Source organism: Dioscorea cayenensis, chromosome 12, assembly GCF_009730915.1.
Source record: "Dioscorea cayenensis subsp. rotundata cultivar TDr96_F1 chromosome 12, TDr96_F1_v2_PseudoChromosome.rev07_lg8_w22 25.fasta, whole genome shotgun sequence".
Classification (NCBI taxonomy): domain Eukaryota; kingdom Viridiplantae; phylum Streptophyta; class Magnoliopsida; order Dioscoreales; family Dioscoreaceae; genus Dioscorea; species Dioscorea cayenensis.
Window position 1 is genome coordinate 1,992,863 of NC_052482.1, and position 20,077 is coordinate 2,012,939.

General features: G+C 33.6%; 1 protein-coding gene across 1 annotated transcript; it reads right to left on the bottom strand.

Annotated features, from left to right (window-relative positions):
• Nucleotides 1–8,635: 8,635 nt before the first annotated feature.
• LOC120273774 (cytosolic sulfotransferase 15-like) lies at nucleotides 8,636–9,694 on the bottom strand. The gene is given in 2 exon segments (XM_039280478.1): nucleotides 8,636–9,669; nucleotides 9,671–9,694. Coding segments are annotated over 2 exon segments (858 nt in total). The 3' UTR covers nucleotides 8,636–8,835.
• Between the last annotated feature and the right edge of the window lie 10,383 nt (nucleotides 9,695–20,077).

Sequence of the window (20,077 nt, forward strand, 5' to 3'; positions counted from 1 at the left end):
GTTTTGAAGATTTATGGATAAGGTTAAAACTATATTTTAGAAATTAATTTGATTATTTTTAAGAGAAAACCATTCGGGTAAATATGTATTTTATTACCATTCTTACAATAGAATCGTTGGCATTTCATTTCTTTATTTTATTAAAAGTTTAAAGATTCAAATTCTACTCGTTGTACATTCATAATTTTTTTTTAAAAAAATGTACTTCATTGGAATCTATAAGCAATTATATGATTTTCTAGGGTCATATGTGTAACTCTCCCTTGGTTTTCTAGGGTTGTATGATTTTCTAGAAATACATCCGTGAATATTGACATTTAATCAATGCCCCTTTCAATTTCCGTATGGTTCTTATTTTCCAGTTTTCATTTTTTAAAACATACCTAACTCTAATTATTTTATTGTCAATTATTATTTCCTTACAGAGTTTCTTGGTTTCTACTATATCCTCCTTTTTTCCCCCTAAATTATTCTAAAAAATTATAAATTTCAAAAATATAAAACTGAAACCTACAAACATTTTCTGCTTCAAAAATTTTTTTTTAAAAAAAGAAAATTTCAATTGGAAAACTCCAATAATTCTACCATACCATACTGTGCTTAACTATTATGTACTTAAATCAGATAGGTTTAAAAAGGAAAAAAGAAAATTAGTCGTCACGCCCAGAACCTGGTGCGCTGACAAACGGCCGCAAACCCACGGGGCGGGGCCCAGTAAACCTGCAAGGCCTCAAAACCTAAACACAGGCTAGGAGTAGAAAATAACTTGACAAAATACCAAATAAGAGTACAACTTAAGGTTACAACCAAACTTAAATACAAGGCAAATGAAATACAACATGACCTACAAGGAGGTTCTTAAACAATAATACAACCGATACAAAGCCATAAGCCATAAGACATAAAACACAATTCCAAAGAAGACATCTAAGATCCCTGGGTCTACTGCTCCTGATCTGAAAAGGATTTAAAGAAAATCCATGAGCTCACTAGCCCAGTAAGTAATCCAAAACAAACTGAAAACAAAAAGTTTAATTATCAAAATTGTACAAAAATCAATAGCACCAATAAGTATCATCAAAACCAAAGGATGAAACGTAGATAACAAAATCTAGAGTATGTCTCCAAATTCACTGTAAGTGCCAAAAGTCATTTCTTTATCCTCGGTGACAGACCCGAGCCAAAATAACAGAAATCATTTATTTACCCTCGGTGACCCGAGACTGAATACCAGGTGGCCTTTGATTATTTCACCGAACGGACACGGTGCGAAACTGCAGTCTCATTTTCCCAAAATTACTTGTCGACAAGGTCAGGGTTTAACCCCCCACTGACAGGGTTGCATATTGTTCATTTGGAGACCAAAAATTTCAGACACATTTCCAAGCTAAAAATACATAATATTCACAAGTATTTTAAAAAAAAATCCAACTAATAAAATAAGTAAATAAATAAACAAAAGTAAAAATTATACTCATTTTTCCAAGCCTTAGCCTGGTTTCCACATTGAAGAAATAATCACCATATTTCACAAATATTTTTACAAAATTCAAGATAATAAATGAATTATCAATAAAATAAAATACCCCAAGTATAAATAATAGTGAAACCAATAAATAATGAATCAACCAATCTCAAGGATGAAATGCATAATTATTAATACAATAAAATACTAAAATTTGTAAAAATACAAGGTCTAATGTATCTTATCAATTGAAGAAAAAGAATAATTACTTTGTCAAATAATTGGAAGTAACAAGGGAAATAACCTATATAAGTTTTGGCAAGTAATAACACTATGGTTCCAACTAAGTATAGAAACTTCTCTTCATCTATAAACATAAGTCAAGAATAAAATGGCATTCCCACAAAAATTTTCAAAGAATAATTGCAATAAATTTTCAGAATTTTACATGAGAAATAAACAAAAACACAAAATTTTTAAACACAAGAGTTCAAGGGATTACTTACTTGGTGATCCTCTAATTCAAAAGAAATCCAAGATGATGCTCAAGGTGGTCCTAAAATCCAAGGGAAAGCCAACCAAATATACATGAATACTTGGAAGAGTTCAAGCACAAAGGTTAAAGATAAGCTAGTCTAAAATACCAACACTCTGCTACAAAGCATGGTCTTTCTAAACACAACTTAGAACTCAAGGATTCAAGGAAGCAACCAAACATTAATTTCTATAAACAAAAGAACACAACTCATGCTCTACCAACATAGTGGTTTGGTATGCCAATACATATATATCTCATATTAACACAACCAAGATGCATGTCACTTAAACACAATTGTAAAGCACACAAAGTAAATAAATATAATCTATATATATGTATATAAGGGTAGGTGTATGCATGAAAAACTCATACACCAAGGCATGGATCATGCAAGCTAACATTCAAGGGTGTAAACATAAGTTTTTATGCAAATGAGAACATGGTTTCTTGCACATGTATGAGTGGTTTCAAATATAGATATATATATATATATACACATGGAGGTGGTTCCATGCATGCAACAATAACTCTATATCTCCATGCAAGGATAAGCCAAACATAAATCAAAATGGTGAAGCTCTTTATGCAAACATCATCATCAAAGGCAACCAGAGACACATGAGAGCATAGATCACTCACTAAGAGCTTCAAAACATGCATGAAGAGAGATTTTTCATGCAAGGGTAAGCACAAAGAAAAAAAAAACAAACAACAACCTCATGCAAACCCAAGCAACAAGCTAACAACCATCTTGCATGAAAGAGAAGTTATCTTCCGGACAATGTGAACAACCTTCAACAAATACCTCTAGGTTGTTGGTGAGTGGAAGAGCTTCTCCCCGGTTTGATTGTCGCCGCTACAGTGCTCCGATAAGGTTCTTCACTTTTGAGGCTTCAATGGAGAGGAGAATGAGGTTAAAGGTGGAAGGAAGCAAAGAAGGGGTAGAGATAAGGCAAAGGGATGAGGAAACATGGCCAGCTGACAAGGATGGGACTAAATCCGGGAATCCCTCCATATTTTCCTCACCTTGCAAGCTTTTCAAAGCAAGAAGTCAAAACAAAAATGGATTAAGGGAAAGGTAAGCAAGTTTAGCAACTTAAACAAGTTCTAATCAAGGGTGGGGTCCACAATCCTCCCCTCCTTAACTATCAAGAAAGAATGCAAAAAATAACTGTCAATGCTTTTTATGCAAAAAATAACTTGGTCATTTTTTATTTCAGCTGTGCTTATTTTCTTTAATGGATAAGAGTTGGATGTACAAGCCTAGACAATCTAGGGAATATCAAGAAGGAGTTGATCAATTTCTCGAGTTTTCTTTTAATAATGAGTCTGTTGGTGGGAAGATAATGTGTCCTTGCAAGCATTGTGTTAACTCATTATGGCAAAAAAGGGATGAAGCTAAAGTGCATTTAATCTGTGATGGGTTTTTAAGAGGGTACACAATGGGTTTGTCATGGTGAATTTTCTTCTATTAATGATATTGCATCATCTTCTTCAGACCATATTCCTGAAACTTCACAAGTACAAGAGGCTATTCGTGCAAACTTTAGAGGTTTTGATAATATGGAAGTTTTGTTGCATGATACAATGGGTATGATTGGTCAATTAGGTGGTCAAGAATTAAATTTTCAGATGTTTAGAAACACTTCTGATGCTCAAGATGATGGTGATGATAATTGCCAAGATTCAGATGAAGATATAGAAGAACTAGCAGAAGGAATTTCTGTAGAACAATTTGGAGATGGATGTGCTGAAGAAAATAGTAATTTTTTGAAGTTGTTGAGAGATACTGAAGAAGAGTTGTTTCCTGGATGCAAGACATTTTCAAAATTGTCATTCATAATACATTTGTATCATATAAAATGCTTAGGTGGATGGACTGAAAAATCATTTGCAAAAGTGCTTGAATTGTTAGGTTGGGCATTTGGTGAACAGTCATCTTGGCCAAAATCTTCTTATGAGGCAAAGAAAATCATTAAGACCTTAGGTCTTAATTATGAGAAAATTCATGTTTGTAAACAAGATTGCATGTTGTTTTGGAGAGAGTATGCAAGTGCAGAATCATGTCATATTTGTGGTACTTCTCGTTGGGTGGATAGCACTAAGAAAAGACCCGTGAAGGTGTTACGGTATTTTCCCTTGATACCAAGACTACAAAGATTTTTCATTTTGGAGCAAACTGCAAATGATATGAGGTGGTATGATGAAGGTCGCAATAAAGATGGAATTTTACGACATCCTGCAGATGGTGAAGCATGGAAATCTTTTGATGTTTGATATCCAGACTTTTCTTCAGACTCACGTAATGTTAGGCTAGCCCTTGCTAGTAATGGTTTTAATACTTTCAGGATGATTAGTAGTAACTATAGTGTGTGGCCAGTTGTCCTTGTTCCATATAACTTACCGCCTTGGATTGGAATGAAACAACATTCATTTATTTTATCAATGATAATTCCAGGAGATAAGGGCCGACAAATGATATTGATGTCTTTCTACAACCTCTAATAGATGAGCTAAAGAAATTGTGGGAAGGTGTGAAAACCTATGATGCTTCCAAACATCAAAAGTTTCACATGCGAGCTGCATTAATGCAGACTATAAATGACTTTCCAGCTTATGCATATTTATCTGGTTGGAGCACCAAAGGGAAGTTTGCATGTCCATGTTGTGCTGAAAACACATCTTCTTTGTGGTTATATAAGGGTAAAAAATATTGTTACATGTGTTCTCGTAGGTGGTTACCAGAAGGTCATCGGTTTCGTTATCAAAAACAATTATTTGATGGCACCGAAGAAGCAAGGCTACCACCAAAGCGAGCAAGTGGAAGTGATGTGTTGAATCAGTTAGATGGGCTTCAATTCACTTTTGGAAAATTTAAGAAGAAAAAAGGAAATAAGGAAAATACAAAGAAGAAGCGTAAAAGAACAAAACATCCAAGAATTAGTGTGCAAGGATCTAATGAAGAGAGTTCAAGTAGAAATGACAAAGGGCCCTATTGATCATATGAAGTGGTGGAAGAAAAAAAGTATATTTTTTATGTTACCTTATTGGGAACATAACTTATTGCGCCACAATCTTGATTTGATGCACATAGAAAAAAATGTGTGTGATAATTTGATTGGAACTTTTTTTTGGGACTTGATAAGTCGAAGGACAATTTGAAGGCATGCCTTGACTTAGTTGATATTGGTATAAGATCTGAACTTCACCCTCAAATTCTTGAAAATGGGAAGAAAATACTACCTCCAGCTTGTTTTACATTATCTACAGAATAAAAAGAAATTCTTTGTCAAGTTGTTAAAGACATCAAAGTGCCTGATGGTTATGCTTCAAACATTTCAAGATGTGTAAACCTACAAGAGCGCAAGATTGGTGGTCTTAAAAGCCATGATTGTCATGTTTTGGTTAAAGACATCCTTCCATTAGCTTTACGAGCTTGCAATCCACCCAAGGAAGTCATTCAAGTTGTGAGTGAATTGGCAACAATTTTCAAATCACTTTGTTCTAAAGTGGTGGATGTGAATGAGCTTGAAGAGATTCAAAATCAAATTGTTATGACAATTTGTCAAATGGAGAAGATTTTTCTTCCATCACATTCTTCATGCGTTTCAAATCTTATATTAAAAATCGAACTCATCCTGAAGGTTCCATTGCTGAAGGATATATAGCTGAAGAATGTTTGACATTTTGTTCACGATATCTTCAAGGGGTTGAAACAAAATTCAACAGACCAATGAGAAATCCAAACCCGCCTACAAATGACCAAGTAAAATACTTATTCTCTAGTGTTGGTCAACATATAGGGAAGATTGAAGAAATTGTTTTAGATGAAATTTCCTTGGTTCAAGCGCATCGTTATGTCCTTCGTCATTGTGATGGCAATGAGAATTTTCGTAGGTTAGTATTTGTGCTTTATGATTCAATGGAAAATAAAAAGACACAATTCTCTCAAATTATTATGTGATATATTTATGTAGAGAATTCATTGAATTGGAAAAAAGAAAGCGACGTCGACATTCTCGTCTCTTTGAATTTGATTTAGAGAAGTTAGTGAATGACAATTTTCATTTGTGATTTCAAAGCAAGGTAATATTGTTATACAATTGTTTTATAGTTTACTTCGTCAAATCTGAAATTTTGTTTGTGATAATATCTTTTGCTATGTAGGTTTTGGAAAAAGATTATCCGGATATTCCAGAAGAAGTTGTGGCTCTTGGTGTGGGACCTAACAAAGTAGCAAAGAGATACTCTGGGTTCATTATTAATGGATTCAGATTTCATACCAAATCTCGTGATGAAAATAGAATGACTCAAAATAGTGGTGTGGTTAACACTTCAAAAATTGGAAGTGTAAATTACTATGGTAGATTAAGAGACATTATTGTGTTAGATTACTATGGTAATTTTAAGGTTGTGTTGTTCAAGTGTGATTGGGTTGATGTACACCATAATACGGGTATTAGGCAAGATGAATTTGGGTTCAATCTTGTAAATTTTTCTCGCCTAATACATACCGGTGAAAAATTAGAGCATGATTTCTATGTGTTCTCATCTCAAGTTGATACTAGTATCTTCTCTATGGCAATTCAACAACTTGCCATCCAATTGGTCATTCTATCAAACTCTGTTTTTCTTTCAGTCATTCTTTCTCTGTCCAAGCAATCAGCCTCAATTCGGAACTTGTAGTTTGAGTTGTAACACTTAACCAGTAATTTAGACGGTTTGAAAAAAAAATGACAAAATATTTAACTCCGTTAATTTAAATTTAAATTTATCTTTTTACCCTTATTTATATTATTAAATACGTACTAATTAAAAATCTTTCAAGTTTACCTCCAATTATAACTTGAATGGTTTTTAATTACTATACAAAGAAACATAAATAGTTTTTATTAGTAAATGTTTTACTAATGTAAATAAAGACAAAAGTTTTAAACTAAAATGTATTAAAGGGTCACAACTCAAATTACAAAATTCCAATGACTTAGAGCCAAGCCTCAAAATACTTTAGCAAAATTTTACTTCTTATAAAATAGGCTGGTGGATATCAGATTATTTATAATCTAAAAGAAATGTAACGTGTAATGATTTTTTATTGTATGATAAAAAGTTTAAATAAATTTTGGTTGATAACAAAGACACACAGGTCTAGAACTTGCCCTACATCAATCTAACCTCAAATTAAATATGCGTGAGTAACGTTATACATATTATAGTAATATATTGATCCTTCTATTTATTCGTAAGTAATTATTAAGAAAGTATTAAGCGACACATATATTTATGTAAAACCGTACACTGAGAAGAAGCATGCAAGTGCGCAACAAAAGCTAAAACTAGACCCATCATCCACGCAGCTTCTCCTCGTTAATTAATAGCATTTAATTTCTCAATCATATCCAGGCTCATACAGTCATATGGTTCAATAAATTTGTGAGCCTCTTGTTTTTTGAAAATTATTGGTGTTATCTGGGATATACATACAACATGATTTTTTTATTTTTGTTTAAGATATATGTACACATTTTATATTTTTCTAGCGGTACAAATGCAAATGACACAAATTAAAATGGTTGAGATGTAAAAAGTTACAAAAGTATGTGCTTCATTTGATTTAGATAAATTACAAAGTCAATACAAGTTGGCTGATTGTTGAATTATTATTATTTAAAAGTCATTTATTTTCTCATCATGATGAAATAGAAGTCTTCTATTTCTATCAAATTTTTAAAATTTAATTTATAATACAAACATTTTTTCAAAAAAGAGGAAAAAAAAATTATAATACAAAACATAAATAATAAAATGACCTTCACAATTAATATCTTATAAAACAATCATTCATTCTGGTTCAATATTGCAATGCTTTCCTTCCAGTCATCATTTGCATTTATAATTACATGCGAATATATAGATAATATTGCACTTGAGTATCATTTATTTATTTATTTTTTTATCAATTTCATTCTTTCTATAATGAATATATTTTGTCAGTTAAATCATCTCAATTTATCATAAACATTATTATTTCAGATACATATAAACATTATCAGTTCAAGAAAATTTGATGAGTGTGACATGTAATTATAATGGAGTTAGATCTCCTATTTAGGTAATGCAATTACATAATTACCTAAAATAATTCTGATAATATATGTGAAAATTAAGATTATGTTTGCATATATATTCTTGTTCCAATAAATCGTAGAGAAATACATATACATACACATGCAGGCTACGGTTATCTTCTGATGTGGCTTTTCCTAATTAGTGGCAAGTGGCTTCTCCGTATATGACAATTTAATTTTCTAGGTTGTGTGCTGGATATTATTTGTTTTCAGACTTGTTGCAACCCATACAAATGTGTGCTAATTAAAAACACCAAATCAATCACCTTGTATTTTTGTTAGTTCATAAATATTTGGTTCTTATGGACACTGATATGATCAACAGAAGTAGCTATCAGACATGACATGAGATGGCCACAGGCCACCGTTGATAAGCCCATGTCCTGATGAACCATAAATAGTTAGGTGTCAAAAACACATCATGTATGCATTTTTATGCATATATCCACACAGCACTGGCACAACACTGACATCAAAATAGAATTACATAATCAATCACTCACGAAGTGACAGACCATACAAGAGTAAATATTAAATTTAAACATAACAAACAGCAAAACCCCAAGATTTAGATTTGATTGGGGATTTACTGCCATTATTCAAGCTCAACGAAGAGCTTCAAGAGATCCATTCAATTTCATCACATAAGAAAGCAAACACACATATGATGAATTACATAAAACCCTAGTCTTGAGATGATGTTTTTATGGAACCACACTGCTAGACTCAAAAGTAAGACCAGATCCGTGCAGCTTCTCCTTAGTAATAGCATCCAACTTCTCAGCCATCTCCATGCTCAAATAATTAACCCAATCCCCCACTTTTCCCTTCCTGAAAAAAGAAGATGCTGGTGGTCTCTTCTCCTCAAAACTGCCCTTATTATCCTTGTTTACCTCAACCTCTCTTAAGTTGTCAAAGCTACAAAGCTGCACAATGTCATCTACTACTCCATCTCTTTCTTCCTCCATGGAAAAAGGGCATCCCATGAACTGAGCCAGTCTTCTCAAATGGCTAACTGCATCCTCTATCATCTCCTCATACCTAAAGAAGAGCACCATCTCAGGTGATCTCAAGCTTTCTGTCCAGTATCCCAGCACGTGATCCCAGAAAGGGCCAAAAGCAGATGTTCCTTGGGAGAACATCTGGAATGCCTTACTGAGATCCAATCCTTGAGTAGTACTCGTGTGTTCAGCAGAGCTACCCATCCACCTGTCAAGGAAGTGGCACAGTGATACAAATGTGTCCTTGGGATCACGCCAGAGAAAAACAATTCGGCATCTCAGAGCCCTCTGCGGTAGTAAAGAGAAAGGTAAATGAGTAGCAAAGATAGTGGGAGATGGTAAGACGTTGAGATTAGGGATGGTGCGGTGAGAGAAGAAACGCTCAAGGAAAGGAACACATTGATGGGGGGTGTTGGTGAGAAAAGGGTGGTCGGAGAGGGAGAAAGAGTGACGGTGTAAGGTGGCGAAGGAGAGAGCTTTTAACCATGTGGTGCCTGATTTAGGGCTGGTAAGAAGAAGGATGTCGGAGGGACGAGGGTTTGAAGTGGGCTTGGATGGCCATGCATGCAGGAACTAACCTAGCCGGGATCCAAAAGGATTGGTAGAGTAGGTAGTTAAATGGAGACCAATCATGGTTGATGGGGAGTTGAGAGCTGAGTTGTAGATTTGTTCATCTCTTTCAATGTCTTGTTGGGTCCTTGGTGAAAGGAAGCACTGCGAGAAATGTGCTGCATGATCTGGTTGGCTTGCCATGAGTGGCACTGACAGCAAGAGAAGAAGGACAGAGAGACAGGGAGACAGAAATAAGATAACTAGAGATGACAAGAGGTGAGGCAATTAAAGATGTGTTTTATAAAATTCTTAGTCTCTCCCTCTACCCAGTCATTAGATAATAAAAAAACGTTAAAATAAATATTTCAATATTTAAATGATTTATTTTTAATTAATGATGAGTTTTATTTTTTTAAATAAATCTTGTAAATGAAAAATATTTGTAGAATAACTTTAAACAAGATTAGTGGTTGTACCAACTGGTTTGTAGCCTAGCGGTATCCCGGATCCCCTCGTTTGGGAAAGATGTGAGTTCGATTCTCCCTACTATATTTCCTAGTTTTCAAAAGAGTGAAGATGTTGTGGCAATTCCCATGTCTGTATATGCCCCCAAGGGTTGGTGAGGCGTCCTACCTAGAGGTGCAAGCCCGAGGGTCATGCTGGCAGAGCCCGAGCACGGCCCGAGCCATGATTGGGCCGTGCTTGGCACTGATGCGGTCGGCTACGATGCAGTGCGAGGCCATGCCTCGGTGGCCCGCGGCCAGCCATGGGCCGTGCTGGCCCGAGCACGCAGGCTAGCCCAGCACGGCCCGCCACACGTTACCGTTGCGGGCCGGCCCGGCACGGCCCGCCAATTTTTTCTTAATTAATTTAAATATTGGAAAATGACTATTGTAGCCCCTCTAACAACTATAAAACGGCTAGTTTTTAAGGCTATTTTAGACTTTAAAATGTAATTACTTTTTTACCCTTTTTACCAACAATAAACGGCTAGTTCACAAGGGTATTTTGGGAATTAGAAGATTTTAAAAAACCTATAAATACCCTCAAACACTTACATATTTCTCCACACCAAATTACTCATTCTTGTTCTAATCTCTCAATCATTGAAGTCTCCAAGCTCTCTTAGTTCTCAATCTCTTCAAGTTCAAGATTTGAAGTTTGTCAAATTCGGCTCAAGTGTTTCATTAATCCGGCAATTTCCCCACCTTTTCATCAATTCATCAATTCGAATTTTCAAGAAATCCACGAATTAAATTTACATCATCAAGGTTGAGGTAACCCTAAACCCTTTTTTTTATTTTTTATAATGGCCGGCTCTCCCAATTTTCCTTTCGATACACCATTTTTTTTAAATGAAAACAACTCCGAAAATTTTGATGATTCACAACTTGAGCCTGAGCCTGAGCCTGTTACTGAATCCCCTAATATGGGAGCATCTAGTAACAAGCCTCAAACAAGCACAAGAAAAAGAACTTCGGGTGTATGGCAATTTTATAATATTGTTGAAATTCCAAACAAAGGGACTCGTGCCATTTGTAAAAAATGCAAAAAAGATTTTTCTTGTCAAACTTCGGGTGGAACGGGTCATTTGAAAAGGCATGCCGACAAACATACTACTAATCAAAATGATCCTTCCCAAACACAAATTAGTTTTTGCAAATTCAAGTATTGGAACTTTTTGTTTTTTTCCAATGAAAAATGCAAGAAAAATGGATTGCAAAAATTTATTGTTCAAAAATGAACAACCTTTTTTTATCTTTTTGAAAAATCTTGCATTTATAAAAAAATGCAAGTTAAGGGTTTTAATCCGAATTTTTAAATCCGTTTCAAGGACTACTATGAGAAAGTATTGTCTTATTATTTATGAAGAATATAAAGAAAAAAATTAATTTCCGAAAATGTCTAAAAGGTTTATTTAAAAATTTCTCTTACTTCCGATATTTGGTCTTCTCAAAATAATTCCGATTATCTTTGTGTTACCGCTCATTATATTGATAATAATTGGACTTTGCAAAAACGTATTTTGAGTTTTATTGAGTTAGAATACCAACATAGCGCATGTAATATTGCCGGGTTACATCATGCGTACTATTAATGAGTACAAAAATTGAGAAATTTGTATTTTTCAATCACTCTTGACAATGCTTCGGCAAATAATTGTGCCGTTGATATGTTACAATTGCATTTAGAGCCTATGTTTTTCCGGAAATTTTTCATGTTCGTTGTATATGCCATATATTAAATTTATGTGTTAGAGATGGTTTAAAAAATTATTGATCCTCATATTCGTAAAGTTAGAGAAGCTATCTTATATGCAACAAAAGCTTCTTCACGAAGGCATGAATTCAAAAGATTTTGTAGGCAAATGGGGAAAAAATATAAAAAATTTATTTCCGATGTTCCTCATAGGTGGAATTCAACGTATAATATGTTGAATTGTGCTTATGATTACAAAGATATTCTTACAATGTATTGCCGTGAGTTTTTTCCCGACCTTGGAATTACTAATTATGATTGGGAAGTTTGCTATATGATAAAGGAGTTTTTGGAAATTTTTAATTCCGCAACTAATTTTTTTTCCGGTATTTATTATCCTACTACTTTTATGACTATTTCTCATTTATATTACATTAGTGAAATTTTTGCAAAATATAGATGTGATCCTAATTTTGCTCCCATTATTGCTCCTATGGAATTAAAATTTAAAAAATATTTTGCAAAAAATCAACCCTCTTCCGGTTTTATCTATGTTTCTTGATCCCCGTTTTAAAATTGATGGTACTTTTTGTATGCTTGATTCTTATGATGAAAACATGGGACTTGATCATTCAATTTTCAAAGATGAATATCGCTCTTTGCTTCATGACATGTATAATGAATATAACCATACATATGGAAATCGACGAGCTTCTACTTTTTGCCGGAGATTTTTGAAAAATTCTTCTTCACTTTCCAAAAACTAAATCTCCGGCCGATCTTATAAATATGATTAGAAGAAAATCTACAAGTGCTTCTTCTTCTTCTTCTTCTTCTAGCACTAGTTCTTTGCATGAATTAAATCTTTTTTTAAAATAATAATTTTTAATGATTTTCTTACTACCGAAGAAATTAATAACTTTAATATTTTCTCGTGGTGGAAACAACAAGAACATAACTATCCCGTGCTAGCCGCCATGGCAGCGTGATCTACTAACTCCACCGATGTCTGCATGAGCGTTGAGTCTTGTTTTAGTGCGAGGAAAAAAAGGGTACTCGATGATAAGAGGAGCCGCATGAACCAAGAAACAGATGCAAATGTGCATATGTCCGAAGGATTGGTTAGAAGCGGAAGATAGGTTACAAGAACAACAAATACATGAAGAAGGTAGTGATACCGGAGAGGGCCTTACACCATCCGAGCGTTCAACTTCAACCCGTGTTGATGAAGAAATAGATTAATCAAATGAAGTTTGAAGTTTGTAATTTTCTAAATTGTTTTCAAGTTTGTCATTTTTCTAAATTGTTTGAAGTTTGTAATTTTTCTAAGTTGTTTTTCATAGTTTTTTTAAATAAATGGCAATTTTTTTCCTATATCTATTTGTAATTTATTTTTAGTTTATCTCTATTTTTTTCAATGTAATTTTTATTTTCTAATATTATGTTAAATTTTTAAAAAAATTGTCTTTTTTTGTATTCATGTAAATTTAAATTTTTTTACATATTTTTTTAATTATTTTTTTCTATAGTCTTTATGTGTTGTACATTTTTTTACAATCAAGAAACTTATATTTTATGATATTTAGATTTTTTTCTTAAAAAAATTTCCTTAATTTTTTTAGTATTTTTAAAGTATTTTTATATAATTTTTTTACAAATTTTACAATATTTTTTTAAAGAATTTATAATTTAAAAATAAAAAGGTGGGCGCCTGCCCAGTGGCTGAGCAGTGCCACTGGGTGAGTCGACCCCCATGACGGTGGGCGGGCCGGCCGCGCATGATCTGAAAGTCGGGCCGGGCCGGCCCGAGCATGCTCTGATGCTCGAGCCGCACTAGAGGTGAGGCACGGTCCGGTTCACCAGACCGGACCCGGGCCGGCCCGTGCTGAGGGGAGACCCGCCGGGCGGGTTGACCCAGCGAGCTCTGCGGGTCCGGGTTCATTCGTGAATAAAGCCGGACCCGGCCCGGCTTATCACGAGAACCCGCGGGTCGGGCCGAGCCCGTTTGACCCGGCGGGTTTTTGTAAATAACCAAAAAATTTGTCATAGATGGGGTTTGATCCTAGGACCTCTCACATGGGAAAATAGCATTAACCAATTGGCCTATAAATTTTTCTTATTATAGTTTAAACAAACATAAATAAATATAAAGAAGTTACAAAATATTTTTAAAATTTAATCCCAAACAACAAAAAATTTAAAATAATTTATAATAACTTAAAAAATTTTAAGACATATCAAAATAATTTTAAAAAGGATAAAAAAAGCTACATTTTTTATTTATTTATCTATCAAATTAAATTATTAGCACATCTTTTTAAGTGCAACAAAATGTATATATCAAGTAGTATTCTTATTTTAAAGGGAAAATTACTGTTTACCCCTCGATAATTTCAAAACTTCCCAAATAGCCCCTGTGAGTTTTGCATACCTCAGACAGCCCTTCCTTTATTGTTTCACTTCATTTTTACCCCCTGCATTATGAAATTCCATCATTGCTCTTAAACCTTTTTGCATACATTTTTCATTCTTTTTGCATTCCTTTTTGCATGTACTCATTTCTTAAAGCAGAGCTCATTTTTTTAAACAGAGAACTTATTTTTTTTAAAGCGGAGAGTTCATTTCTTAAACAAAAAACTCATTTCTTAAACAGAAAACTCATTTCTTAAACAGAAACCTCATTTTTTTAAACATAAAACTCATTTTTTAAACTAAAACATTAATATTTAAACAAAAAAACAAATATTTACGTGATAAATTAATCCTGGATATGAAAACCAATTAATCTTGGCCACTCGTACATATTTAAATAGAAACAACGATATTTAAGCACTTTTTAAAGCGTAAGCGCAATATATTAAACGTAAACATCGATAGTTAAACAAAGACAAACAAGCATATCAACGGATAACTCATTTCTTAAAGCAGAGAGCTTATTTTTTAAACATAGACCTCATTTTTTTAAATAGAAATCTCATTGAGTAGGGACATTGAGTATCTCATCGTCGCTGATCTCGCGCGAACGCTTGAGTGCTGAGCTCCAGATCTGGCGAGCGATCTCGAAGGTGGCCTGCTCGTGTGGGGTCTTAAAGGAGAAATCTTTATCGGCGTTGGCGATCCGGTTGGCGACGTTCCTCGGCGGTCGGAGTGGTGAGGTCTTCGGTGGCGACGTCGGATAAGACGGGCTGAACTTGAACGGAACCATTCTCGACTGTGGAGACCGCAACATGGATAGTAATAGAGTTAGGGTTAGGGATCATTCCGAGGTTTGGATCCATAGTGCCTAAGTCGGTGACGGGAACGGAGGGAGGAAGCGACGCCGATGAGGGTTCGATCTCGTCGTCTTCGTCTTTGTCTTCATCGTCTTCCCTGTCGTCGACCTCATCTCTTTCATCTTCTTCGTCGTCGACCTCGGGGAAGACCGCATGCTCCTCATCGTCGAGCGAAGGCATCGAAAGGTTGCACTCGTACATATTTAAATAGAAACAACGATATTTAAGCACTTTTTTAAACGTAAACGCAATATATTAAACAGAAACATCGATAGTTAAACAAAGACAAACAAGCATATAAACAGAGAACTCATTTCTTAAACAGAGAGCTTATTTTTTAAACAGAGACCTCATTTTTTTAAACAGAAACCTCATTGAGTAGGGACATTGAGTATCTCATCGTCGCTGATCTCGCGCGAACGCTTGAGTGCTGTGCTCCAGATCTGGCGAGCGATCTCGAAGGTGGCCTGCTCGTGTGGGGTCTTAAAGGAGAAATCTTTGTCGGCGTTGGCGATCCGGTTGGCGACGTTCCTCGGAGGTCGGAGTGGTGAGGTCTTCGGTGGCGACGTCGGATAAGACGGGCTGAACTTGAACGGAACCATTCTCGACTGCGGAGACCGCAACATGGATAGCAATAGGGTTAGGGTTAGGGATCATTCCGGGGTTTGGATCCATGGTGCCTAAGTCGGTGACAGGAACGGAGGGAGGAAGCGACGCCGATGAGGGTTCGATCTCGCCGTCTTCGTCTTCATCGTCTTCCCTGTCGTCGACCTCATCTCTTTCATCTTCTTCGTCGTCGACCTCGGGGAAGCCCGCATGCTCCTCGTCGTCGAGCGAAGGCATCGAAAGGTTGCACCTTTTTCTCTGGCAATATCGAGATCTAGATCGAGGTGGAGATCAAAAATTCTAGGGTTCGAAATCCCATTTTTTTCATGCAACGTGATCGTGATTGTGAGCAGCATGCTTTTGTCTCACTCGGCCCATTTAACTGCAATAAAGAGGTTTTTGGGGGTGATAAATACACCACAAAAAAACTCATTTCTTAAATGAAACCCTCATTTTTTTAAACAAAAACCTCATTTCTTAAACGGAAAACTCATTTTGTTAAACAGAGACCTCATTTTTAAACGAAACCTCATTTCTTAAACGTAAAAAACTCATTTTTTTAAACAAAAAAACTCATTTTTAAATAGAAAAACTCATTTTTAAACAGGGAAACTCATTTTTTTAAAGCGAACCTCATACTCTCATATTTTTAAATAGAAGCTTCATTTTTTAAATAGAAACTCATCTGACCCAAGGGCATTATAGTCAAACCCTCATCACACTTGCCACAACTTCCCACGCAAGGGACACTTTCGTCCAAAAAATTCCAAATTAACTCTATCAATCAATGTTAGATGTTTTGGGGGTTTTAAAAAAATCATTGTATTCAAAAAGGGAAGGGGTTTTTTTGGGGAGTGCAAAAACTAACGGGTGTTTTTGGCAATATTGCAAACTTACAGGGTGTTTTTGGCAATTTTCACTATTTTAAATTGAAGTTATCATCAACTTATTTATTTATTATAATTAGGGTTGGCTCTAGATTTTTACTTTGGTCTTTAACAATAGGGGTTATTATTGTGCTTATCATATGGTCATTGAAAAAAGTTACAAATCAAAATAATATGAGTGTGAACCATTATTCAAAGATATTCTTTTTACTAATATATATTTTTATAAATTGATTTTACATAATTTAAAAATAATTTTTTGTAATTTTATTTTTTATTTCATAAATTGAAACAAAATAATCTAATATATATGTGACAAATAAGAGTGTGCTATTTAAGAGAATTTAAAAGTGTGTATATGTAGAGATTTAGTGCTTATGAGCCAAAAAGACAATTAACAAAATAATTAATTTTTAAAAAATATTTATGAAAATTTATTGTTTGATATTTTACTAATTGATTTGTATAATTTTTTAATTTATTATATGGTTTCTTAATTTTTTATAAATTAAATATGTAAAATATTTTGATCCATATCCTACATCTATCTATATATAATTCTTTCCAATAAATATTAGAAACAAATTGTAGCTCAAGTGGTTGGGTTTTTGCTATCCAAGTTCAAGATCATGGGTTCAAATCCCATGACCAACAAATACTTAGTATTAAAAAAACAAACAAATACTTAGTATTAAAAACAAAATAATAACATTAACCGGGTTTGACCCTGCGCCCGAGCTCACCGGGTTTTGACCCGGCGGGTCAACCCGCCGGGTCACGGGTTGGGAAAAACCCCAACCTCGTAACCGCCCGTCTGATGCGACGGGCGGGTTACTGGTCAATGAACCGACTCTGCGGTCATTGAACCGGCGGGCCGGTTCCGGGCCGGGTCGGTTTTCCGTGCCGGGCTGGGCCGGCCCATCTTGAATTAAATGAAAAATAATCCAAGCAATTACAGACAAAGTAAAAATAATTAATTCATGATAAATTAAATTAAACACAATGATATAGACATGCATTTGTTCGGATCTGACTGGGGATCTATGATAATTATTGAACCCCAATTATTGGGGATTTTTTTATTTCACCACAGAAAAGTAAAGCAGGCAAAACCCATGTCTAATTTTTTGGAGTTTAATAACATTAATAATAATAGTAATAATTACTAGATACTAGCATGTATATCAAACCCATCTCTGCTACCAATGGCGGAAAAGGGGTTGTGACTCGAAGGACTATGAACATGTTTTGAACTTCAGCTTAAAAAAATTCTAAAATATAATATTTTGTTTAACGACCATCCAATTTTAGAATAAATAAATAAATAATAAAAGGGCGAGAGTTATACATATAATCAGAAAATTTTTCTAATGCTATATTTGGATTGAGGGTCGGCGATGGAAAGTAAAGTAAAACGAGAGTTTTGGAGAGTCAGAATGGGTCATTCCCTCGTTTTAATAGATATTTTTAATTTAATGAAGGCAAAGTAAAGGTTAACTCTGACCATCTAAAACCTTCCGAAACCCCACTTTTTCTGGCCCCCTTGATTTGGGATATCGGAGGAGGTATAACCTCCTAAAAATTTTAAAATATTTTAAAAGACCTTAATACCCTTAATTTTTTTAATTAATTACATAACACCACTTTATAAGTTTCTTCTTTCATTTTTTTCAATCTAATTTTATTTTAATCAAGTATTCATATGACACCCATCACATATTCTTGTTTTTATGTATTTTTTTGTTTGTTTATTTGTTTGTTTATGTTGTGTTTTTTATTTGTCAATTCATCCTTGTAAGAATCTATCTCAATAGAATTTTTTGCTATTAAAATTTTATCTAATTCAACATGATTATTATGCTATGAATTAAAATATTAGAATATGTTTACTAATAATATTATAAAATGATCTTGTGATGATCTAATAGAATTGTACAATGAATTGATCTTTAAATAATGTATAATATATAAAGGAAAAATAAATGGCTGTATTTGAGAAGAGGCAAAATTAAAGTATAAAAATCAAAATCAAAATCAAAACAATAATGATAATTATAATTATTTTAATATTTATTAAAAAAAATCTACTTAAAGTATAAATTTATTTGAGATATTTATAATGCATGTGTTTAAATAAAAATAAGTAATTTTTTATTTAATAATAAGGGTATAATTGAAAAATCATATTATTATATGTCATTTCCTTTCCTTTCCCTTCCTTAACCAAACAAGGTTTATCAGAAAACCATCATTTTTCTTTCTCTCCATAAATTTGTCTATTCAAACAAGAGTTGAACCTTTTTTTTCCTTTCTCTTACTTTCCCTTCCCTTCCCTCCCTTTCCCTCCCCTTACTTTCCCTTTAACTTTTGAATCCAAACACTATGTAAGAGACCGAATAAAAAGTCAAAAGAGCAAGATTTTATAAATAATTTTTTAAAATATATTTTTGATATTTTATAGACTAATTTATAAAAATTAAGGGATCAAATAATAAATTTTTACAAAAAATTATGCTAAAAGTATAATTTTTTTATACTATATAAAGTAATTTGTCAAAAAACCAAGAATTATATTTTAGGAAAAAAGATTTTCACACTATATAAATTAATTTATAAAATATCACCAAATTAAATAATAAATTTGTAAATATTTTTTGAAAAATATTATTCTTTTAGACTATACATATTAATTTGTAAAAAAAATATTAAAAAAATAAAAATAAAACCAATAGATGGGTTTTTAACCAATAAATTAGGATTAAGTGAAATGGTGACACCACGTAGGATTTTATCCCTTCAAATCATAAGTTATCACTTCAGAATTTTATCTCTCTTTTTTTAACAAAAAAATTTAATTTTTTTATTATCTAAACCTATAAACGCTAAACAGAAAACCCCATCTTGAAACCCTAAATAGTAAACGCAAACCAGGGGTGGTTTGCGGTTTACTATTTAGGGTTTGTGACTTATGATTTAGGATTAAGGATTTAGGATTTAGGATTTAGAATTTAAGATTTAAGGGTTTAGATTTTAAAATTTTGGCTATAGTTTTAATAGTATTTGGGTTTATATGTTTAGGGTTTTAAGTAGAGTTTTATAATTTTAAAAATTTAGAGATTTATACGGTTTGAATTTAAAGTTTTAAAAATAATATGGATGATGACGTGAATGCCAACTTGGCATCTACGTCATTTAAAAAACCTGTTTAGTATGATGTGGTGATTTATAATTAGAAGGGGATATAATCTCATGTAGTGTCACCGTTTCATATAATCCTTCCTCTTAGCCAATAAGACTAGCTGCCTTTGTTGACAACTAGACAAGGGTGTGTTTGTTTTGGAAGATTTGGTTTTCCGATGTATATACAAATCCTTTGACTTAAGAAATCTATTGTTTGTTTCATTGAATATGCTTTTTAAAGGGATTTCA